Source organism: Scyliorhinus canicula, unplaced genomic scaffold, assembly GCF_902713615.1.
Source record: "Scyliorhinus canicula unplaced genomic scaffold, sScyCan1.1, whole genome shotgun sequence".
NCBI classification, from domain to species: domain Eukaryota; kingdom Metazoa; phylum Chordata; class Chondrichthyes; order Carcharhiniformes; family Scyliorhinidae; genus Scyliorhinus; species Scyliorhinus canicula.
Genome location: NW_024055463.1, coordinates 134,328 through 159,489, shown reverse-complemented (window position 1 = coordinate 159,489; position 25,162 = coordinate 134,328). Strand labels below are relative to the sequence as shown.

Here is a 25,162-nt window from a genome sequence, read left to right as displayed (position 1 = left end):
ACTTGTTGGTGTCTCAGAAATTGTGATTAATTACAAAATCCCTTCGCACATTGACAGTTGGTGAACTCCCAGGTGTCAGATAATCGGGATTATGGAGACATGGCTGCAGGATGACTAGGGATGGGAACTGAATATATTCAGCGTTTTGGCAGGACAGACAAAAAGGAAAAGGCAGTGGAGTGGCAGTGCTGGTTAATAATAATAATAATTCTTATCACAAGTAGGCTTACATCAACACCAGGTTGGTGTCGTGGCAGATAGTGTTGAGGATCGTCAGAAGATACAGCAGGATATAGATAGGTTGGAGACTTGGGCAGAGAAACGGCAAATGGAGTTTAATCCGGACAAATGTGAGGTATGCATTTTGGTCGGTCTTACGTAGAGGGGAAATATTCCGCAAGTGGTAAAACTCTTAGGAATATAGAAAGTCAGAGAGATCTGGGTGTGCAGGTTCACAACACAAGCAGAGGAATGCTTGCCTTCCTTGGAGGGGCATCGAGTATAAAAACTGGCAAGTCATGCTACACTTCTATAGAACCTTGTTAAGGCCACACTTGGAATATTGTGCTAAATTCTGGTCGCCACCCTACCAGAAGGATGTGGAGGCTTTGGAGAGGATGAAGAGGAGGTTTACCAGGATGTTGCCTGGTCTGGAGGGTGTTAGCTGTGTGGGGAGGCTGAATAGACTCGGACTGTTTTCATTAGAAAGACGGAGGTTGAGGGATGACCTAGTAGAGGTCCACAAGATTATGAGGGGCATGGATAGAGTGGAGGGGCAGGCATTCTAGCCCACGTTGGAGGGGTCAGTCTTCAGGGTGCATAGATTTAAGGTCCATGGGGAAAAGTTTAGAGGATATGTGGGAGGCAGGATTTTTTGTTTTACACAGAGGGTGGTGAGTGCCTGGAACGTGTTGCCAGGGGAGGTTGTGGAAGCAGATACATTAACGGCGTTCAAAAGGCATCTTGACAAACACATGGATAGGATGAATAGAGAGGGATAAGGCACAAGGAAGTGCTGAGTGTTTTGGCCAAGGTTGGTATCATGACCGGTACAGGCTTGGAGGGCCGAAGGGCCTGTTCCTGCTGTATTGTTCTTCTTTGTTCTTTGAAATAGTTGAGGCCACGCCATTGTATGTTTTCAAGAATAATAATATTCTTTATTGTCACAAGTTGGCTTACATTGCAATGAAGTTACTGTGCAAAGCCCCAAGTCGCCACATTCCAGAGCCTGTTTGGGTACACGGAGGGAGAATTTAGAACGTCCAAATAACCTAACAGTATATCTTTCGGGACTAGTGGGAGGAAACCGGAGCACCCGTTGGAAACCCACGCAGACACGGGGAGAACGTGCAGACTCCACACAGACAGTGACCCAGCCAGGAATCAAACCGGAGACCCTGGCGCTGTGAAGTCACTGTGCTACCGTACTGCCCACACAGCAGAAGCAGTTAAATATAGCACTTACGGCGAAGGAGATCAAAGGGTATGGAGGATAAAGAGGGATTGGGCTATTGAGTCGGAGACGAGCCACAATCATGATGAATGGTGGAGCAGGTTCGAAGGGCCAAATTGCCTCTTCCTGTTCCTATTTTCTATGTAATCCCTTCCCACACTGAGAGCAGGTGAATGGCCTCTCCCAGTGTGAACTCGCTGGTGTGTCTTCAGACTGGATAACTGTGTGAATCCATTCCCAGAGGGAGCAGGTGAATGGTTCTCCCGAGTATGAATCCGCTGATGTTTCCGCAGGATGGATGAAGCAATAAATCCCTTCCCTCACTGAGAGCAGGTGAATTGCCTCTCCTCAGTGTGAACTCGCTGGTGTCTCTCCAGGATAGAAAAATCACTGAATCCCTTCCCACACTGAGAGCAGATGAATGACGTCTCCCCAGTGTGAACTTGCTGATGTCTCCGCATGGTGGATGAATCACTGAATCCCTTCCCACACTGAGAGCAGATGAATGGCTTCTCCCCAGTGTGAACTCGCTGGTGTCTCTGCAGGGTGGATAACTGAGTGAATCTTTTCTCACAATGAGAGCAGGTGAATGGCTTCTCCCCAGTGTGAATACGCTGATGACTTCGCAGGGAGAATGAAGCACGGAATCTCTGCCCACACTGAGAGCAGATGAATGGCTTCTTCCCAGTGTGAACTCGTTGGTGTGCCTGCAGGCTGGATAACTGTGTGAAGCCCTTCCCACACTGAGAGCAGGTGAATGGCCTCTCCCCAGTGTGAACTCGTTGGTGTGCCTGCAGGCTGGATAACTGTGTGAAGCCCTTCCCACACTGAGAGCAGGTGAATGGCCTCTCCCCAGTGTGAACTCGCTGGTGTCTCTGTAGGGTGGACGAATCAATGAATCCCTTTCCACACTGAGAGCAGGTGAACGGCCTCTCCCCAGTGTGAACTCGCTGATGTGTCTGCAGGGTGGATGAATGACTGAATCCATTCCCACACTGAGAGCAGGTGAATGGCTTCTCCCCAGTGTGGACTCGCTGATGTGTCTGCAGGCTGAATAATCGAGTGAATCCCTGCCCACACTGAGAGCAGGTGAACGGCCTCTCCCCAGTGTGACTGCGTCGATGAACCTCCAGCTGAGATGGGGCTCTGTATCCCTTCCCAGAGTCCCCACATTTCCACGGTTTCTCCATGTTTTGGGTCTCCTCGTGTTTCTCCAGATTGGAAATTCAATGGAAGCCTTGTCTACACGCAGAGCATGTGCACTGTCTTCCCTCACTGTCAATGGTGTGATGTTTTTTTCAGGCTGTGGAACTGGTTGAAGCTCTTTCCACAATCAGTTCACTGGAACTCTCTCACTCGGGTGTGTGTTGTGTGGGTCCCGGTGCTTTTCCAGTCACGCTCACGTTTAAAATCTTTGGAAAGCCGACAGAATTTCTCCTTCGCGCCGATGATATTCAGATCAGAAGGAAGCGAGTGAGTTTGTCATATCGAGACTTGATGTTTGAGACTTCTGTCTGTAATTCCTCCTCTTTCAAGATGCTTTAAAAACAATTTACAGAAGTCATCATTATTGGTATGGGATAGGAATTCAGGGCAGACAATTCTAGTTTCTATGGAACATTATTTCCTCTCTCGTTCTCCAAAAGCTGTAAATCTCCATCCCACACAATCTCCCTCCACTCTCACTCTGCTGTATCTAATATTAACCGTCCCAATTCTCCTGAAAGTGCTGATTCATGTTGATTGACAGATCCAAGCTCAGCTCATTGCTTCCTGACCAGGACACAGAGATTAGAATAGGAGCAAGAGTAGGCCATTCGGCCCACCGAGTCTGCTCAACCATTCAATGAGATCCTTGGCTGATCTACCTCAGCACCATTTTCCTACAAGATCCCCATATCCCTCAATATCTTCAATATCTAGATACCTGTCAATATTTGTCTTGAACATACCTGATGACTGAGGCTGCACATTCCTCTGGGGTAGAGAATTCCAAAGCTTCACCACATCCTCGAGTGAAGAGATCCCTCCTCACCTCAGCTTTCTCTCTATTTTCCTACCTGTTCCCCATAACCCTTAACTCTGTTGTCAATAAAATATCTGTCAAACTTGTGCTTCAATATATTCAATGACCCCCAGATACAACTGGTCCCTGTGGAAGAGAAATCCAGAGATTAACAACCCTCTGAGGGAAGAGATGACTGGAAATCTATACCGGAGCTGCAATCTTATATTACAAGGCGAGAAATAATAATGTATTTACTTTATTACAGAACCATGACTAACATATCTAATCTGTACCATATAAGAACATGAGACGTATCTCTGCCCATTACTAATTTAATGTCTCCTGAAATGTCGGCCTTCCCCTGGGGAACCCACCCCTTTAATTGTGAACATTAGGAAAGAGACAAGCCTTTTAAAAATAAATTTAGAATAACCACTTATTTTTTTCCAATAAAGGTGCAATTTAACATGGCCAACCCAGCTACACTGCACATCTTAGGGTTGTGGGGGTGAGACACACGCAGACACGGGGACAATGTGCAAACTCCCCACGGATAGTGACCTGGGGCTGGGATTGAACCCGGTCCATGGTGCCGTGAGACAGCAGTGGTAACCACTGCGCCACCCTGTCACCAGTGACCATCCTTTTAGTCAGACAAATAAATGCGTCAAACTGTTAGGAGATGGGTGGGAGGAGTTGGAAACACTTTCTGGAGCCGCAAATCTGCATGAAATCCCCCCCCCCCCCCCCCCAATTGTAATAAAATAATCTTTATTTTCAAAAGTAGGCTTACATTAACACTGCAATTAAGTTACTGTGAAAATTCCCGAGTCGCCACATTCCAGCACATGTTCGGGTACACAGGCGGAGATTTCAGAATGTCCAATTCACCGAAGATGCATGGCTTTCGGGACTTGTGGGAGGAAACAGGAGCACCTGAAGGAAACCTACACAGACACGGGGAGAAAGTGCAGACTCCACACAGATAGGGACTCAAGTTGGGAAACGAACCTGGGAGCCTGGCGCTGTGAAGCACCAGTGCTAACCACTGTACAATTTAGCTTGGTTCCTGTTTGGGCTCAAACATCAACGAGGACTCTGATCCCTGGGAAGGAAGAAACCCTGGCAGGTGGGTGGAGAGGATTCACAAACACCCGCTGGAGGCCCCAAACTTTGTTCTTTTTTAATTAAAAATAAATTGAATGAATGAAAATGCTTATTGTCATGAGTAGGCTTCAATGAAGTTACTGTGAAAAGCCCCCATTCCGGCGTCTGTCCGGTGAGGCTGGTTCACAGTACCCAATTAATTTCCCCCCCCAATTATGGCATAATCTTAGCAAGGCAAATTAATGTTCCCTGTACAGATTTTTGGATTGTGGGCATCAGACCCACGCAGACACGGGGAGAATGTGCAAACTCCATACGGACAGTGACCCGTGGCCAGGATCAAACCCAGGTTCTCAGCTAACCACTGAGCCACCGTACCTGCCCGTGATGACTTTGTTAACTCTTTTTGCAGGATATTACAATGGGAGGATTTACAGATGGAAGCTCAAATCAAACTCCATAAGATTTAACAGAGTCACTCCATTCATCAGGACCTGAATACCATTGGTCTGTGAATGTGGAACAAGAAATGTTTGTCTGTTCTGTCTGCAGGAAAATAATTTATTTTTTAGAAAAATAAATATAGAATGCCCAATTTTTTTTTCCAATAAAGGGGCAATTTAGCCTGGCCAATCCACCTAACCTGCACATCTTTGGGTTGTGCAGGTGAGACCCACAGAGACATGGAATAATGTGCAAACTCCACACAGACAGTGACCCAGGGCAGGCATCGAACCCAGGTCCTCAATGCCATAGGCAACAGTGCTAACCACTGTGCCGCTATGCCACCCCTCGGGTTGTGAGTTTCCGACATATGTCTTCATGTAACTGAACAGAGCCACACATGGGGTCAGACATCCGTTGAGTTAGTGGGACCCAGAGAGCAGAATTTGCTTCTGTTTCTTTACTCCTCTGTTGCTACTCTGATCATAGATCTCTGGGTCTGTGCAAACCGGGGTAATGAAAAATGAAAATCACTTTTTGTCACGAGTAGGCTTCAATGAAGTTACTGTGAAAAGCTCCTAGTCGCCACATTCCACCGCCTGTTCGGGGTGGCTGGTACGGGAATTGAACCGTGCTGCTGGTCTGCTTTAGAACATAGAACAGTACAGCACAGAACAGGCCCTTCGGCCCTCGATGTTGTGCCGAGCAATGATCACCCTACTCAAACCCACGTATCCACCCTATACCCGTAACCCAACAACCCCCCCCCCCCCCCTTACTTTTTAGGACACTACTGGCAATTTTGCATGGCCAATTCACCTAACCCGCACATCTTTGGACTGTGGGAGGAAACCGGAGCACCCGGAGGAAACCCACGCACACACGGGGAGGACATGCAGACAGACAGTTTAAAAGCCAGCGATTTAGCCCAGCCCCTCCTAATGGCAGGTCAAGTACCCAGGACAACGGGTAATGCAGTTTGCTGGTCAGGTTGTCTCTATTCTGAGCAATGTGGATTAAGCTTCTTTCAGTAATCGAAAATATTGCCCCCTACAAACATGGCGGCCGCACATGCGCTCTGCTGCTCATTGTCCCGAATGAAGATGGCGGCCGTTAGCCCGAACCGATCACCGGACCCTCGCGGCCCAGCTCCGTGAAATGGGGGAACTAGGAAGTAATTTTTTGGAGTGCGAGCTTGCACAACATGTTTAGAAAAATTTTCCACCCACCAGCCAGATCCATCGCTCCCGCGTTCCACAATATTCCTCTTACCCTTTGTGGATCCCAGATAAAAGCGTCTCTCCATTGCCCGCACTGCACATGCTTCACTTCCACCCTATAAACATGTCTATATAAACATTTCTGGAACAAGCCTTTCCATTCACCTGAAGAAGGAGCCGTGCTCCGAAAGCTCGTGTTTGAAACAAACCTGTTGGACTTTAACCTGGTGTTGTAAGACTTCTTACTGTGCTCACTTCCACCCGCCCTCGTTCACTCTGATTGGTTGGAGGACCAGCCTCCCTCTCTGGGTCATCCAGCCCCGCCCCCTCTTCCTATTGGTCCGCACCTGCCGTCAATCAGTCCTTGGACATTGTGATGTGGGGCATGCGCAGTGCGGTTCATGTCCAGGGCCAGACGCTTGTTTGTCTCATCTTCAGGCGGGAAGGAGGCGGATAAGCGGAGGCAGCGTTAGGGGCAGTGGGTGGGAGGGGAGGCTTCACACACCCAGTGGGGGCCTCAACACCCCCAATAACAAACTAGCCGCACCGCCTCAACACCCACCACAACGGCAGCTGCCGCTTTCTCCCGGTGCCAGGTCCCAGTGGACAAATGTGGCTTCAGGAAGGAAATGCAGCAATGGATTTGTTCAGGAGAAATTATCTTTAACTCACTAATCCTGGAGCCGGATGAGAGAATGGGGGCAATTTCTATCCTGCACTGCAGTTCATTTGTTCTCTGCTTCTGCAAATGAAATCTGCATCATTTTTATTACCTATTGTTCATTTAACACAGCTTGAAATTTTAACTTTGTGCGTCTCTGCGTGGATAAGAACATAAGAACTAGGAGCAGGAGTCGGCCATCTGGCCCCTCGAGCCTGCTCCGCCATTCAATGAGATCATGGCTGATCTTTTGTGGACTCAGCTCCACTTTCCGGCCCGAACACCATAACCCTTAATCCCTTTATTCTTCAAAAAACTATCTATCTTTACCTTAAAAACATGTAATGAAGGAGCCTCAAGTGCTTCACTGGGCAAAAGAATTCCATAGATTCACAACCCTTTGGGTGAAGAAGTTCCTCCTAAACTCAGTCCTAAGTCTACTTCCCCTTATTTTGAGGCTATGTCCCCTAGTTCTGCTGTCACCCGCCAGTGGAAACAACCTGCCCGCATCTATCCTATCTATTCCCTTCATAATTTAAAATGTTTCTATAAGATCCCCCCTCATCCTTCTAAATTCCAACGAGTACAGTCCCAGTCTACTCAACCTCTCCTCATAATCCAACCCCTTCAGCTCTGGGATTAACCTAGTGAATCTCCTCTGCACACCCTCCAGCACCAGTACGTCCTTTCTCAAGTAAGGAGACCAAAACTGAACACAATACTCCAGGTGTGGCCGCACTAACACCTTATACAATTGCAACATAACCTCCCTAGTCTTAAACTCCATTCCTCTAGCAATGAAGGACAAAATTCCATTTGCCTTCTTAATCACCTGTTGCACTTGTAAACCAACCTTCTGTGACTCATGCACTAGCACACCCAAGTCTCTCTGAACAGCAGCATGCTTTAATATTTTATCGTTTAAATAATAATCCTGTTTGCTGTTATTCCTACCAAAATGGATAACCTCACATTTGTCAACATTGTATTCCATCTGCCAGACCCTAGCCCATTCACTTAACCTATCCAAATCCCTCTGCAGACTTCCAGTATCCTCTGCACTTTTCGCTTTACCACTCATCTTAGTGTCATCTGCAAACTTGGACACATTGCCCTTGGTCCCCAACTCCAAATCATCTATGTAAATTGTGAACAATTGTGGGCCCAACACGGATCCCTGAGGGACACCACTAGCTACTGATTGCCAACCAGAGAAACACCCATTTATCCCAACTCTTTGCTTTCTATTAATTAACCAATCCTCTATCCATGCTACTACTTTACCCTTAATGCCATGCATCTTTATCTTATGCAGCAACCTTTTGTGTGGCACCTTGTCAAAGGCTTTCTGGAAATCCAGATATACCACATCTATCGGCTCCCCGTTATCTACTGCACTGGTAATGTCCTCAAAAAATTCCACTGAATTAGTTAGGCATGACCTGCCCTTTACGAACCCATGCTGCGTCTGCCCAATGGGACAATTTCTATCCAGATGCCTCGCAATTTCTTCCTTGATGATAGATTCCAGCATCTTCCCTACTACCGAATTTAAGCTCACTGGCCTATAATTTCCTGCTTTGGCCTACCTCCTTTTTTAAACAGTGGCGTCACGTTTGCTAATTTCCAATCCACCGGGACCACACCAGAGTCTAGTGAATTTCGGTAAATTATCATTAGTGCATCTGCAATTTCCCTCGCCATCTCTTTTAGCACTCTGGGATGCATTTCATCAGGGCCAGGAGACTTGTCTACCTTTAGCCCCATTAGCTTGCCCATCACTCCCTCCTTAGTGATAACAATCCTCTCAAGGTCCTCACCTGTCATAGCCTCATTTCTATCAGTCGCTGGCATGTTATTTGTGTCTTCCACTGTGAAGACCGACCCAAAAAACCTGTTCAGTTCCTCAGCCATTTCCTCATTTCCCATTATTAAAACTCCCTTCTCATCCTCTAAAGGACCAATATTTACCTTAGCCACTCTTTTTTGTCTTATATATTTGTAAAAACTTTTACTGTCTGTTTTTATATTCTGAGCAAGTTTACTCTCATACTCTATCTTACTCTTCTTTATAGCTTTTTTAGTAGCTTTCTGTTGCCCCCTAAAGATTTCCCAGTCCTCTAATCTCCCAGCAATCTTTGCCACTTTATATGCTTTTTCCTTCAATTTGATACTCTCCCTTATTTCCTTAGATATCCACGGTCGATTTTCCCTCTTTCTTCCGTCCTTCCTTTTTGTTGGTATAAACCTTTGCTGAGCACTGTGAAAAATCGCTTGGAAGGTTCTCCACTGTTCCTCAACTGTTCCACCATAAAGTCTTAGCTCCCAGTCTACCTTAGCTAGTTCTTCTCTCATCCCCTTGTAATCTCCTTTGTTTAAACACAAAACACTAGTATTTGATTTTACTTTCTCACCCTCCATCTGTATTTTAAATTCCACCATATTGTGATCGCTCCTTCCGAGAGGATCCCTAACTATGAGATCATGAATCAATCCTGTCTCATTACACAGGACAAGATCTAGGACCGCTTGTTCCCTCGTAAGTTCCATTACATACTGTTCTAGGAAACTATCGCGGATACATTCTATAAACTCCTCCTCAAGGTTGCCTTGACCGACCTGGTTAAACCAATCGACATGTATATTAAAATCCCCCATGATAACTGCTGTTCCATTTCTACATGCATCAGTTATTTCTTTGTTTATTGCCTGCCCCACCATATCGTTACTATTTGGTGGCCGATAGACTACTCCTATCAGTGACTTTTTCGCCTTACTGTTCCTGATTTCCACCCAAATGGATTCAACCTTATCCTCCATAGCAACGATGTCATCCCTTACTATTGCCCGGATGTCATCCTTAAATAACAGAGCAACACCACCTCCCTTCCGAATAGTTTGATACCCTCGGATATTTAACTCCCAGTCGTGACCATCCTTTAACCATGTTTCAGTAATGGCCACTAAATCATAGTCATTTACGATGATTTGTGCCATCAACTCATTTACTTTATTCCGAATACTACGAGCATTCAGGTAAAGTACACTTATGTTGGTTTTTTTACCTCTGTTTTGAATCTTAACATCTCCAGTTTTATTCCTTTTGTTATTACTGGGCCTATTCCCTGAGCTCCCCTCAGTCACTGTACCTTCTACTGTCGGCCTTTTAGATTTTTGACTATGTCTTCTCTGCCTTGCACTTTTCCCCTTACTTCCTTTTGCTTCTGTCCCTGTTTTACTACCTTCCAACTTCCTGCATCGGTTCCCATCCCCCTGCCACATTAGTTTAAACCCTCCCCAACAGCTCTAGAAAACACCCCCCCTAGGACATCGGTTCCAGTCCTGCCCAGGTGCAGACCGTCCGGTTTGTACTGGTCCCACCTCCCCCAGAACCGGTCCCAATGCCCCAGGAATTTGAATCCCTCCCTCTTGCACCATCTCTCGAGCCACGCATTCATCCTATCTATCCTGACATTCCTACTCTGACTAGCTCGTGGCACTGGTAGCAATCCTGAGATTACTACCTTTGAGGTCCTACTTTTTAGTTTAACTCCTAACTCCCTGAATTCCGCTTGTAGGACCTCATCCCGTTTTTTACCTATATCGTTGGTGCCTATGTGCACCACGACAGCTGGCTGTTCACCCCCCCCCCCCCCCCCCCCCCAGAATGTCCTGCAGCCGCTCCGAGACATCCTTGACCCTTGCACCAGGGAGGCAACATACCATCCTGGAGTCTCGATTGCGTCCACAGAACCGCCTGTCTATTCCCCTTACGATCGAGTCCCCTATCACTATAGCCCTGCCATTTTTCTTCCTGCCCTGCTGTGCAGCAGAGCCAGCCACGGTGCCATGAACCTGGCTGCTGCTGCCTTCCCCTGGTGAGCCATCTCCCTCAACAGTATCTAAAGCGGTATATCTGTTTTGCAGGGAGATGACCGCAGGGAATTCAGGGAGTTAGGAGTTAAACTAAAAAGTAGGACCTCAAAGGTAGTAATCTCAGGATTGCTACCAGTGCCACGAGCTAGTCAGAGTAGGAATGTCAGGATAGATAGGATGAATGCGTGGCTCGAGAGATGGTGCAAGAGGGAGGGATTCAAATTCCTGGGGCATTGGGACCGGTTCTGTGGGATGTGGGACCAGTACAAACCGGACGGTCTCATCCTACTCTTGCTCTTTCTTTTGGTCACCCATTTTCTATCTCCCTCAGTAACCTTCACCTGCGGTGTGACCAACTCGCTAAACGTGCTATCCACGACCTCCTCAGCATCGCGGATGCTCCAAAGTGAGTCCATCCGCAGCTCCAGAGCCGTCAAGCGGTCTAACAAGAGCTGTAACTGAACACACTTCTTGCACGTGAAGGAGCCAGGTTCAGTGGACGTGTCCCTGAGCTCCCACATAGCACACGAGGAGCATGACACGGGTCTGGGATCTCCTGCCATGTTTTTTTTTTTTTTTTTTAAATAATTTTTATTGAATTTTTCAAAATACAAACATTTTAACCCCCCCTACATTTACCTTTAAATTATAACAAAACAAAGTCAAACCCCCCTACTTAACAAGAAAAAGAAAAAGAATCCCCCCCCCCCCTACCCGCGCGTCCCCTCCCCCCCCCCCCCCCCCGCCGGCGAACCGACAGTCAGACCAACTTATCATTTCTAGCAGCGTCCTCGGGCAGGCCTTGCCCGTGCCACCGCCGCTACCGTACTTCCTTCGTCGTTGTCCCCCCTCCCCCCCCCCCCCTCCCCCCCTCCCGCCCTCCCCTCCCCTCCCGGGTTGCTGCTGTCATGGCCTCAGTTTCTATCTCTGATCCAAGAGGTCTAGGAAGGGTTGCCATCGCCTGGAAAACCCCTGCACCGACCCTCTCAGGGCGAATTTGATCCTTTCCAATTGGATGAAGTTTGCCATGTCGTTTAACCAGGTGTTAACACTCGGAGGCCTTTCGTCCCTCCACTGAATCAGGATCCTCCTCCGAGCCACCAAGGACGCAAAGGCTAATATTCCAGCCTCCCTCGCCTCCTGTACCCCCGGTTCCACCCCAACCCCGAAGATCGCAAGTCCCCATCCTGGCTTGACCCTGGACCCCACCACTCTCGACACCGTCCCTGCCACCCCCTTCCAGAACTCCTCCAGTGCCGGACATGCCCAAAACATATGTGCATGATTCGCAGGGCTTCCCGAACATCTAATACACCTGTCTTCACCCCCGAAAAACCGACTCATCCTTGTCCCCGTCATGTGGGCTCTATGCAGTACCTTAAATTGAATGAGACTTAGTCTCGCACATGACGACGACGAGTTAACCCTCTCCAGGGCGTCTGCCCATGTCCCGTCCTCTATCTGTTCCCCCAGCTCTAACTCCCACTTATCTTTCAGCTCCTCTACTGGTACCTCCTCCACCTCCTGCATAATCTTATAGATGTCCGAGATCTTCCCCTCCCCGACCCAGACCCCTGATAGCACCCTATCACTCACCCCCCTGTCGGGGAGCGCGGGGAACCCCGCTACCTGTCGTCTGGCAAATGCCTTCACTTGGAGGTACCTGAACGTGTTCCCCGGGGGGAGCCCAAATTTCTCCTCCAGCTCTCCCAGGCTCGCAAACCTCCCCTCTATAAACAAGTCCCTCAGTTGTCTAATACCCGCCCTCTGCCAGCTCTGGAATCCCCCTCCTGTGTTTCCCGGCGCAAATCTGTGGTTCCCTCTTAGTGGTGCCCCTATCAGACCTCCCACTTCCCCCCTGTGTCGCCTCCACTGCCCCCAGATCTTGAGGGTGGCCGCCACCACCGGGCTCGTGGTATACCTCGTGGGAGGGAGCGGCCATGGTGCCGTTACCAGTGCCCCTAAGCTTATGTTGCCGCAGGACGCCCTCTCCATGCGCTTCCAGGCTGCCCCCTCCCCTTCCATCATCCACTTTCGTACCATCGATGTATTTGCCGCCCAGTAATATCCTGAAAGGTTGGGTAACGCCAGCCCTCCACTATCCCTACTCCGCTCCAAAAAGACCCTTCTAACTCTCGGGGTGCCATGTGCCCACACATACCCCATGATACTACTCGTTACCTTCTTGAAAAAGGCCCTGGGGAGGAAGATGGGCAGACACTGGAACAAAAACAAGAACCTCGGGAGGACCGTCATTTTAACTGACTGCACCCTCCCTGCTAGCGACAGCGGCACCATGTCCCACCTCTTAAACTCCTCCTCCATCTGCTCCACCAGTCTGGAAAAGTTCAACTTGTGTAGGGTCCCCCAGTTCTTTGCCACCTGCACCCCCAAATACCTAAAACTTTTAACTGCTCTTTTGAAGGGGAGCCTCCCAATTCCCTCCCCTTGGTCTCCCGGGTGTATTACAAAGACCTCACTTTTCCCCAGATTTAATTTATATCCCGAAAAGTCCCCGAACTCCGCTAGTATCCCCATTACCTCCGGCATTCCCCCCTCCGGGTCTGCCACATACAACAACAAATCATCCGCATAGAGCGAGACCCGATGTTCCTCCCCTCCCCTTGTCAGTCCTCTCCACCCCCCTGAACCCCTCAGTGCCATCGCCAACGGCTCAATCGCTAATGCAAAGAGTAAGGGAGATAGGGGACATCCCTGCCTAGTACCTCGATGGAGCCCAAAATATTCTGACCTCCTCCCGTTTGTTACCACACTTGCCATCGGAGCTGAATAGAGCAGTTTTACCCACTTGATAAATCCCTCCCCAAACCCAAACCTTTCCAACGTCTCCCACAAGTATTCCCACTCCACCCTGTCAAATGCCTTCTCCGCGTCCAGCGCTACCACTATCTCCGCCTCCCCTTCCACTGCTGGCATCATAATCACATTTAACAATCTCCGGACATTTGTGTTAAGTTGGCGTCCCTTCACGAACCCCGTCTGGTCTTCATGGACTACCCCTGGCACACAGTCCTCTATCCTGGTTGCCAGGACCTTTGCTAACAGCTTGGCATCTACATTTAAGAGGGAGATAGGCCTGTAGGACCCGCACTGGACCGGGTCCTTGTCCCGCTTCAAAATCAAGGAGATCAGGGCCTGCGACATTGTTGGAGGCAGAACCCCCCCCTCGCGCGCCTCATTGAAGGCTCGCACCAGCACTGGACCCACCAAGTCCACAAATTTCCTGTAAAACTCCACCGGGAACCCATCCGGCCCCGGCGCCTTCCCCGCCTGCATCTGGCCTATCCCTTTAATTAGCTCCTGCAGCTCTATCGGCGCCCCCAACCCTTCCACCAGCTCCTCCTGTACCTTTGGGAACCCCAATTTGTCGAGAAAGTTCTTCATTCCCCCTCTCCTCTTCGGCGGTTCAGACCTATACAATTCCCTATAGAAGTCCCTAAAGACCCTATTCACCTCTTGCCCCTTCTGCACTACATCCCCACCCCTCTCTCTCACTCCCCCAATCTCTCTGGCTGCATCTCGCTTACGAAGCTGGTGTGCCAGCATCCTGCTCGCCTTTTCCCCGTACTCATACGCCGCACCCTGCGCCCTTCTCCACTGCATTTCCGCCTTCCTAGTGGTCAGTAGGTCGAACCTGGCCTGCAAGCTACGCCGCTCCCTTAATAGCCCCTCCTCTGGCGCCGCCGCATATTTCCTATCTACTTCTAGGAGCTCCCCCACCAGCCTCTCCCTTTCCTGCCTCTCCTTCCTCTCTCTGTGTGCCCTTATGGAGATCAGCTCTCCTCTAATCACTGCTTTCAAGGCCTCCCAGACCGTCCCCACCTGCACCTCACCTGTGTCATTCGTACCCAGATAGTTCTCAATGCCCGTTCTCACCCTTCTGCACACCTCTTCGTCCGCCAACAGCCCTACATCCAGGCGCCACAACGGGCGTTGGTCCCGCGCCTCCCCCATGTCCACGTCCACCCAATGTGGTGCATGGTCCGATATCGCAATGGCCGAGTACTCCGTGTCCTGCACTCTCGGTATCAGCCCCCTGTTCAATACGAAAAAATCGATCCTAGAGTACACTCTGTGGACGTGGGAGAAAAAAGAATACTCCCTCGCCCTAGGCCTACCAAATCTCCATGGGTCTACCCCTCCCATCTGCTCCATGAACCCCCTTAACACCTCTGCCGCTGCCGGCCTCCTATTCGTCCTGGAACTCGATCTATCCAGCCCAGGGTCTAACACCGTATTAAAGTCCCCTCCCATGATCAGGCCCCCTGCCTCCAGTCCCGGGATGAGGCCCAGCAGGCGCCTCATAAAACCCGCGTCGTCCCAGTTCGGGGCATACACATTTACCAGTACCACACTCTCTCCCTGCAGCCTACCCCTCACCATCACGTACCTGCCCTCCTTGTCTGCCACCACCTCTGCCGCCACAAACGACACTCTCTTTCCCACCAAAATCGCCACCCCCCGGTTCTTGATATCCAAGCCTGAGTGGAACACCTGTCCCACCCACCCCCTTCTCAGGCGGACCTGATCTGCTACCCTCAAATGAGTCTCCTGCAGCATTGCTACATCAGCCTTCAGTCCCTTCAGGTGTGAGAAGACCCTTGATCTTTTGACCGGCCCATTCAGCCCCCTTACGTTCCACGTGATCAATCGGGTCGCAGAGCGACCCGTCCCTACTCCCTGTCGATTAGCCATGTCTTGTCCCTTGCTCGCCCCGGGTCATCCCTTCTTTTCTGACCCGCTTCCCATAGCGATGGCCCCCCCCCCCACCCCCCCGGCTCTCCCCTTCTCGTCCCAGGTCTTTCTAGCAGCAACCCGGTGTCCCCCCCCCTGCCCCCCCCCCCCTTCCCCCCCCCCCCCCCCCCCCCCCGGCTAGGACCCCTCCTAGCCGCGATGTACCCCACATCGTACTCCCGAGAGTCAGCTGGTCTCCGCTGACCCGGCTGCTCCTGCCACATTCCGACTCCTCCCGGTTCACCCCATCTGCGCCCGTGAAAGATCCCCTTAACACCCCCGAGAAAGACCCGCATAATCAACCCGCTCCCCCCCGTCCCGTCTCCCCAACTTAACGATATAAATACAAATACCCAATGGCAACTAAATACATAAATACTTAACTACATACTTAAATAACAAAATAATTAACTAACTATCAACTAACAGTGTGCCCAACCATCACCCTCCATCAAACAGTATAAATAACCGCAGATAACCATAACCCGAAAAGAAAAAAAAAAGAACCAAAAAACCCCCCCAAGCACCCAACGAAAAAGGGTAAGAGGGGTAAATAACTAAGGGAAATTGGAAACGGGAAAAAAACACCCCATAAGAAGCCAACGACCCACAATAGAGATTTCAACAGTACAAATATACAGAAACACCCAACAACTCGAAACCTTCAAAATATTCAGAAAAGTCAACCGTTCGAGAAAAAACACCCCAAACACTCCACGAAACTGTTACCCAGTTCCGACCTGGCCTGAAAAAGAAAAGGGCCACTTGCACAATCAAGAGTCCCCCGGCGGCTACGACCGCCGGTGCTCCCAGGTTTTAGTTCATGTCCAACTTTTCCTCTTGTACAAAGGTCCAGGCCTCCTCTGGGGACTCGAAATAATGATGTTGGTCCTTGTAGGTGACCCACAAGCGCGCCGGTTGCAACATTCCAAATTTGATCTTTTTCGCGTGTAGCACCGCCTTTGTCCGGTTGTACCGGGCCCGCCGCTTTGCCACCTCCGCACTCCAGTCCTGGTACACCCTTACCGTCGAGTTCTGCCACTTGCTGCTTTTCTCCCTTTTAGCCCACCTCAGGACTTTCTCTCGATCACTTAGCCGCTGGAACCGCACCAGCACCGCCCTCGGGGGCTCGTTTGCCCTAGGCCTCCTGGCCATGACCCGGTATGCCTCTTCCAATTCCAGGGGCGCCGGACCGGCCCCTTCCCCCATCAGGGAGCTCAACATCTCCGCCACATATCCCGGGAGATCCGACCCCTCCAGGCCTTCTTCCAGGCCCAGGATCCTCAAATTTTTCCTCCTCATCCGAGTGTCCAGCTCCTCGAAGCGGCTCTGCCACTTCATGTGGAGTGCCTCGTGCACCTCCACCTTTGCCCCGATGACTGTGGCCTCCTCCTCCCTCGCGGCCATCTCCTGCTGCAGATCTTTAATCGACGCCTCTTGGATCGCCTGGGCTCCCACCAACCTGGTGGCCGTCGCGTTCATGGACTCTAAGAGTTCCACTTTCATCTCCGTGAAAAAACGGAGGAGAGCGGCCTGCTGCTCCTCCGCCCATTTCTTCCACTCCTCCGGTGCACCGCCGGCCGCCATTTTGATTTTCTTCCCCCGCTTTTTTTGGGGAGCTGCTGCCGTTTTTCTTGCCGCTCCACTCCGGGTACCGACCATAAAATCGGTCTAGTTCTCCTCAGGGGACCTTCCCCCACCGGGATTCGTTTTTTCAGCGCCGTTGGGGCCCTCCAATTGGCCCAAAAACACCTTTGTTGCAGGAGCTTCCAAATGTGCGGCTTAGCTAGTCATAGCCGCAACCGGAAGTCCTCCTGCCATGTTTTAAACCCTACGTAAACTTAAACAACTAGAATTTCAAAATAAAAATAAATAAATTAGACAATGAAAAGAAAAAGAGAGACTACTTACCAGTCACTTACCAGGGTTAAAAAGCACCTCCTCACACTCTGCACCAAATTACCTGACTGCACCAAATTACCAAGTTTCAATCCCCACTATGGATGAGTCTCACTCCGGATGTGTCTCCTGGAAAAGTGCTAGCTTGCTGTGTGCGCTGTCTGTCTGTCTTTTATACAGACCTCAGCTAACCGATGACTCAAAAAATACCTTAACTTCAAAGAGAAGAATACAATGTGCCCCTAAACAGGCCTCAGGTAAAAATAATATATTGCCAGTTGCATATGGGGAAGATGGTTTTTAACCTTCAAGCGCTGAAGGTGCTTCCACAATACTGTTAGGTAAGGAATTACAGGTCATTCGCCCAGTGATGGTGAAGGAACAGTGATATATGTCCAAATCAATGACAGTCATTGCTATTTATAACGCACTTTTGTTCCAATACAATGTTCCAGTGCATTTCATAAAAATGTTACAAGGCAACATTTCACACTGAGCCACATACGTAGATATTTGGGCAAGGGATCTAAAGATTGGTCAAAGAGGTAGGAGGTAAGGAGCGTTGTAAAGGAAAAAGTAAGTTAGATGGAAAGGTTTAATGTGGAAATTCCAGAGTATGGGGCCCAGGCAACTGAAAGAACGGTCACCAATGGTGGAGCGATTATTATCGGGAATATTGAAGAGGCTGGAATTGGATGAACACATATTTTGGAGGATTGTGTGGGTGGTGGAGATTACAGAGATAGGGGTGATCACCGGATGAAGGAAATCAGGGCTGAGAATGTTGGAATTTATTTGTTTATTAACTGGAAGCCTTTGCGGGTCAGCAAGCACAGGGGTGATGAGTGAACAACACTTGGTGTGACTAAACACACGGGCAGTGGAGCTATGGATAATCTCAAGATTACGAGGAGGTTAAATTTGGGAGAGTGGCAGGGATTGTGTTCGGAGAGTTAAGTCCAGGTGTAAGAAATGAATGAAAGGTGTCAGCCGCAGACTAGCCGAGACCGGAGTGGAGTTAAGCGATGTGACTGTGGTGGAAATAAGCGCTCTTGGTGATGTTGTGGATATATAGTTGGAATCTCGTCTTGGGTGAAATGTTTTCCATGGTTGTGAACAGTTTGGTTCAGCCTCACCCAGCTGCTGGGGAGAGGGATGGAGTTTGGGCCCAGGGTGTGGAATCTGTAGTGGTGACTGAAGACAATGGGTTCAGTATTCCCAGTATTTATATGAAATAAATGTCTGTTCTTTTAGTACTGGATGTCAGACAAGTCAGGATGGTGGGTGACTGAGGGGAACGTGAAGGTGACGGTGTTCACATCTATCTGCTACCTTGGTACTTCTAAGTGGTGGAGGTTGCAGGTTTGGGACATTCTGGTGGAGTTGTAGATATATAAAATCCCTCTCCTTCACCCCCTTCCTCTGCTACGTCTATGTCTCCACTTGCAGTGCCCAGAGTATTGTGTAGATCCAGACAGGGTGGCAGGTTCCCTGAAGGACATTACTGAACCAGTTGTGTTTTTATGACAATCCAGCAGTTTTCAATGTAACTTTTTCCCAGTGCCGGCCCCACAAATGACCAGATTCATTGAGCTCAATTTCACAACCACCTTTGTGTTTTAGTGGGTTCTCTCTCACTCCCTTTTTTCTGTTTTAAATCAATTCCACAAGGTGTTAGGAGGGGAGAATTTGCAGTTGGGGAAACTGAAAACGAAAAATGATATCAGAATCTGATGGAGTCGGCCAATTTATTGTACCATGATTTCATTGGATTTTAAACATGGAAGGAAAAAGCACCTTGACAGTTGACAGTTGAGAAAAGCAGTACACGTGTTCAATGTGTGGACAGCACTTCAACCAATTATCTGGCCTTTTGGAACATAATTGCAGTCACAACAGGGAAATACGATGGAAACGTGGGGACTGTAGAAAGGGATTTAATTACCAGTCTAAGTTGCAAACCGAGCGGAGCAGTCACACTGGGGAGAGGCTATTCACCTGCTCCAAGTGTGGGAAGTGATTCACCACCTCATCCCACCTAGTGAGACACCAGTGGGTTTATACCGTGAAGAGACCATTGACCTGCTCTGAATGTGGGATGAGATTCAATCAGTCATCCAAACTAGAATTACACCAGTGAGTTCACACTGGGGAGAGGCCGTTCATTTGTTCCCAATGTGGAAAGGGATTTGCTCATTCATCCACTCTCCTCACACACCAGTGAGAGACCTTTTGAATGCACAGACGGTTGGAAGTGCTATAAAACTTCTGTGGACCTACTGTACCATCAGCGTGCTCACACTGAGCAGAAACCGTTCAGCTGCTCTCAGTGTGACACTGGTTCAGGAACTCACCTCAACTCATTGTACACCATCGGGTTCACACTGGGGAGAGGCCGTTCACCTGCCCAGAGTGTGGGAAAGGAATCTCTCAGTTACGCAACCTGCTGACACACCAGCAAGTTCACACTGGGGAGAGGCTGTTCACCTGCTCTGATTGTGGAAAGGGATTTCTTACCTCATCCACTCTGCTGAATCACCAGCGGATTCACAAATAACTATTGTGCTTGGATTTTGTTGTTAATTATATTCAGGAGTGAACATGCTCCAGCTTTGTTATACATGTTAACATAGTTGGTCTTAGAAGGGGAAGATTTGTGGTCAAGATTTCACATAAAATTTCAGATCAAGATTGGATAGAGCTGCACAATTTTTCTTAATCTGAAGAGCAGAGAATTCTTTTTTTAAGAAATATTTTTATTGAAGACATTTGTTACATATACAAAAATACAAAAGCCAAACATCAGCAATAAGTAACAAAGCTAAGAACCCACCCTCCCCACCCTCCATCCCCCCAAGCTCGCATCCTTTTTTCCAACCCCCCCAAAACAAAACACCCCGAACAACCTCCCCTCCTCCGCGCTGCCAATTAATCCATTTTAAAGAAGTTGATAAGCGGCTTCCACCTCGGGGCGACCCCCTCTTCCACTCCACGTATGGCAAACTTAACGTTTTCCAGGTGCAGAAATTGCGCCATGTCACTCACCCATGCCCTCGCCTTTGGAAGCTCCGAATCCCGCCAACTCAACAAAACCCAGCTCTAGGCTATCAGGGAGGCAAAGGCCAAGACATCAGCCTCTCTCCCCACCTGAACTCTCAGATCTTCCGATCCTCCGAATATCGCCACCTCTGGACTTGGAGTTGCCCCTACGTCCAGAATTTCAGACATTGCATTCAAAAACTCCCTCAACCTCGGGCACACCAAAAACATAAGCACATTGTGCGGTGGCCCCCGACCTGCACACTACCTGCACCTACCCTCCACCCCAAAATGAACCAACTGATCCTTGAGACCGTCTAGGGGGCTCTGTGCACCAGTTGGAACTGGATGAAACTTAACATCGCACATGCTGAGAAAGCATTCACCCTCCGTAGGGCTTCCCTCCACACCCCGGTCCCCAACTCCGCCCCAAGCTCTTCCTCCCACTTGTGTCTGACCTCCTCCACAGGAGGAGGGATATCCACCAGCTCTCTATATATATCCGCACCTCTCCCTCCCCAATTTCATCCTCAGAATATAACTTGTCTTGCAGCACCGGAGGTGGCAGCTCTGGAGAGGTCGGCACCTCTTTCCTAACAAAGTCCCTCACCTGCAGGTACCTAAAACTGTTTCCCTTAGGGCAGCACGGCAGCGCAGTGGTTAGCACTGCTGCTTCACGGTGCCGAGGTCCCAGGTTTAACACGGCTCTGGGTCACTGTGCATGTGGAGATTACACATTCTCCCCGTGTTTGCAACCCAAAGATGTGCAGGGTAGGTGAATTGGCCATGCTAAATTACCCCTTAATTGGAAAAAATGAATTGTGTACTCTACATTTATTTTAATAAACTGTTTCCCTCAGCAACTGATACAACTCTTCAAGCTCCTCCAGGCCTGCAAACATTTCTTCCAGAAACAAGTCCCTGAAGTACTCTATCCCCAACCTGTTGCCACCCTAGAACCGCGCATCCAGCCCTGTCGGCACAAACCTATGTTTGTCAAATATCGCCACCGACAGTGACATGCCTTCCAGTCCGAAGTGTTGCCTACACTGGTTCCAAACCCTCAACTTTGACACCACCCCCAGACCAGCAGGGACAACAACAACAGTGCCCTAAAACTGGTGCCCCTACACAACGCCACCTCCACCAGTCGCCAGACCGACCCTCCTCCCACACCATTTCCTAATCATTGTGTGTTCACTGCCCAGTAGTAATTCAACAGGCTCGGCAAAGCCAACCACCCCCTCCCCCCACGTCAATCCCTTTCCAGAAACACCTTCCTCACTCGCAGGGCCTTCCACACCCACACAAACCTCAAAATCATCCCATTCACCTTCCTCAGAAAGGACTTGGGAACAGGTTTTGAAATTTGAACAGAAAGGTGGGCAGCACCATCATTTTCACTGTCTGTACACATCCTGCCAAAGACAAGGCAACACATCCAACCTCTTCAAGTCCACCTTCAACTTATGCAGCTGGACCCATCTCCGCGCCACCTATATCCCAAGATTGTGGAAACTCACCCCCACCAGCTGGAACAGCAACTCCCCATCCTTCTCTCCTGCCCCTGGCAATTATTGGAAACACCTCGCTTTTCCCCCATATTCAATTTTATTAACAATAATGTTTATTAGTGTCATAAGTAGGCTTATGTTCATACATGATTGTGTGGCAAGATTTAACTCCAACTCAATCTATAAGTTTGTGGATGATACGACTGTGTTGGGCCATATCTCAAACAACGATGAATCAGACTACTGGAGGGATATAAATCACTTGGTTGCATGGTGTACCGAAAACAACCTCTCTAAATGTTGGAAAGACCAAGGAACTGATAATCGACTTCAGGAAGCGCACCATGACACACATTCCCATCTGCATCAATAGCTCCGAAGTGGAGATGGTCGATACCATTAAATTCCTGGGGGTCACCATCACCAACAGTCTGTCCTGGTCCACTCACGTTGATGCAACAGTCAAGAAAGCCCAACAACATCTCTACTTCCTACGGAAGCTAAAGAAATTTGGCATGCCTGTATCAACTCTCACAAACTTCTACAGATGTGCGATAGAGAGCATCCTATCCGGCTGCATCAGAGCCTGGTATGGCAACTGCTCGGTCCAAGATTGCAAGAAACTGAAGAGTGTGGTGAACTCAGCCCAATGCATCACACAAGCTTGCCATCCCCACATTGATTCTGTCTACATCTCCCGCTGCCTCAGGAAGGCACACAGCATTATCAGAGACCCCTCCCACCCAGGCATTGCCTTCTTCCAGACCCTACCATCAGGCAGAAGATACAGAAGTCTGAAGACCCGCATATGTTAAAGGGGCAGCACGGTAGCATGGTGGTTAGCATAAATGCTTCACAGCTCCAGGGTCCCAGGTTCGATTCCCGGCTGGGTCACTGTCTGTGCGGAGTCTGCACGTCCTCCCCCTGTGTGCGTGGGTTTCCTCCGGGTGCTCCGGTTTCCTCCCACAGTCCAAAGATGTGCGGGTTAGGTGGATTGGCCATGCTAAATTGCCCGTAGTGTCCTAAAAAGTAAGGTTAAGGGGGGGGTTGTTGGGTTACGGGTATAGGGTGGATACGTGGGTTTGAGTAGGGTGATCATTGCTCGGCACAACATTGAGGGCCGAAGGGCCTGCTCTGTGCTGTACTGTTCTATGTTCTATATCCAGACATAGGAACAGCTTCTTCCCCACAGCTACAAGTCTCAATGACTCCCCCTAAGACTGATCTGTTCCCTGTAAGAACACTATTCACGACACCCTAAGCTGCTGTTGCTCATGTAATATGTTGTGCATGAGGTCGGCTTTGCTTTTTGCTTCAATGACAGATGACATCTCTGCTGAGTGGGTCTCAAACCAGTCTGTGTTGTAGGTTTCACCTTTACCAAATGTTGCTGCTGCTGCGTCAGAAATGATTCAACTCAGTGACGTCCAAGTTTCATCAATACCAATGCTGATGTGCCTGTAAAATATATCACTATTTTGTTTCTTGTTCCTTGATAGGTTAACTTAATAGTGGATGTGCCACTGTGAAAAAGGTGCAAGTCAGCAAGGATTGATCAGCACTTTCTAATCGCAGACTCTGAATTGCATCAAATATCAATTTTGGATTGAAGTAAAAGTGAGTTTTCCTGCGTTCCCGTTGACAGTTCTTGAATTAAAGAGAAAAATCACAAATGGTGCTTGCATAGTCGGACACTGCAGCCCTAAACGTCAGTGACGCCTCCAGAATATTAAACTCCAGCCAGTTAAACCCCAGCCAGCTGTAAGGTTTGTTGATATCAATAGAAACAAAGCAAATATTGTCCGACTATCAGTCCAGCATTTGATTAACAGTAGCAATAACAGGAGAATCAAACCCCTGTGGTCACTTATGAACTCGCTGGTGTGCCAGCAGGTGGGATGACTGAGTAAATCCCTTCCCACACTCAGAACAGGTGAACGGCCTCTCCCCAGTATGAACTCTCTGGTGTGCCAGCAGGTGGGATGACTGAGTAAATCCCTTCCCACACTCAGAACAGGTGAACGGCCTCTCCCCAGTATGAACTCTCTGGTGTGCCAGCAGGTGAGATGACTGAGTAAATCCCTTCCCACACTCAGAACAGGTGAACGGCCTCTCCCCAGTATGAACTCTCTGGTGTGCCAGCAGGTGGGATGACTGAGTAAATCCCTTCCCACACTCAGAACAGGTGAACGGCCTCTCCCCAGTATGAACTCTCTGGTGTGCCAGCAGGTGGGATGACTGAGTAAATCCCTTCCCACACTCAGAACAGGTGAACGACCTCTCCCCAGTGTGAACTCGGTGGTGTGCTTTGAGTTCAGATGGCTGCCTGAACCTCTTTCCACAAGATGTGCAATTGAATGGTCTCTCCTCTGTGTGAACCCGCTGATGTCTCAGAAGGTGGGATGACCGAGTGAATCCCTTCCCACACTCAAAGCAGATGAACGACCTCTCCCCAGTGTGAATTTGCTGGTGTTCATTGAGCTCAGATGACTGCCTAAACCTCTTGCCACAGGACGCGCAGCTGAATGCCTTCCCCTCAGTGTGAATTCTCTGGTGTGTGCAAAGCCCCGATGACTGAGTGAATCTCTTGCCACATACGGAGCAGGTGTACGGCCTCTCCCCAGTGTGTATCTGCTGATGCCGCAGCAAGGTGGAAACACATTTAAACTTTGTTCCACAGAGATTACAGCTGAATGGCCTCTCTCCAGTGTGAGTGCGTTGATGAATTTCCAGCTGGGATGGATAATTAAATCCCTTCCCACAGTCCCCACATTTCCAACTCTTCTCCATAATGCTGGTGTCCTTGCGTCTCTCCAGGTTGGATGATCAGTTGGAGCCTCGTTCACACACAGAACACATGTATGATTTCTCCCTGCTGTGAATGGCGTGATGTCTATTCAGGCTGTGTAACTGGTCACAATCTTTGCACAGTCAGTTAACTGGAACACTCTCACTTGGGTTTGTGTTATGTGTGCATCGCAGCTTTACCAGTCACACAGATGTTTGAAATCGTTTCCCAGAGAGAACAGGCAAACATTTCTCTTTCCACATTCAAAGGTTAATGATGTTGAGTTTCTGATGAACTGAGTGACTTTCAGATCCTGATATGATGTTTGCTTTGATTTTCCTGTCTGTAAATCCTCCCCTTCTCACTCGCTGGAAAAGGAGTTCAGAAAACGCTGCACT

At 49.1% G+C, this 25,162-nt stretch overlaps 1 protein-coding gene across 1 annotated transcript; it reads right to left on the bottom strand.

The window, feature by feature from the left end:
* Positions 1–1,800: 1,800 nt before the first annotated feature.
* Positions 1,801–25,162, bottom strand: LOC119959776 (gastrula zinc finger protein XlCGF26.1-like; the record flags this gene model as incomplete). The annotated part of the gene is made up of 2 exons (XM_038787860.1): positions 23,864–25,162; positions 1,801–2,496 (listed from the first exon to the last, which is right to left on the bottom strand). Coding segments are annotated over exons 1-2 (1,599 nt in total), but the record flags the coding sequence as incomplete, so codon positions are not given.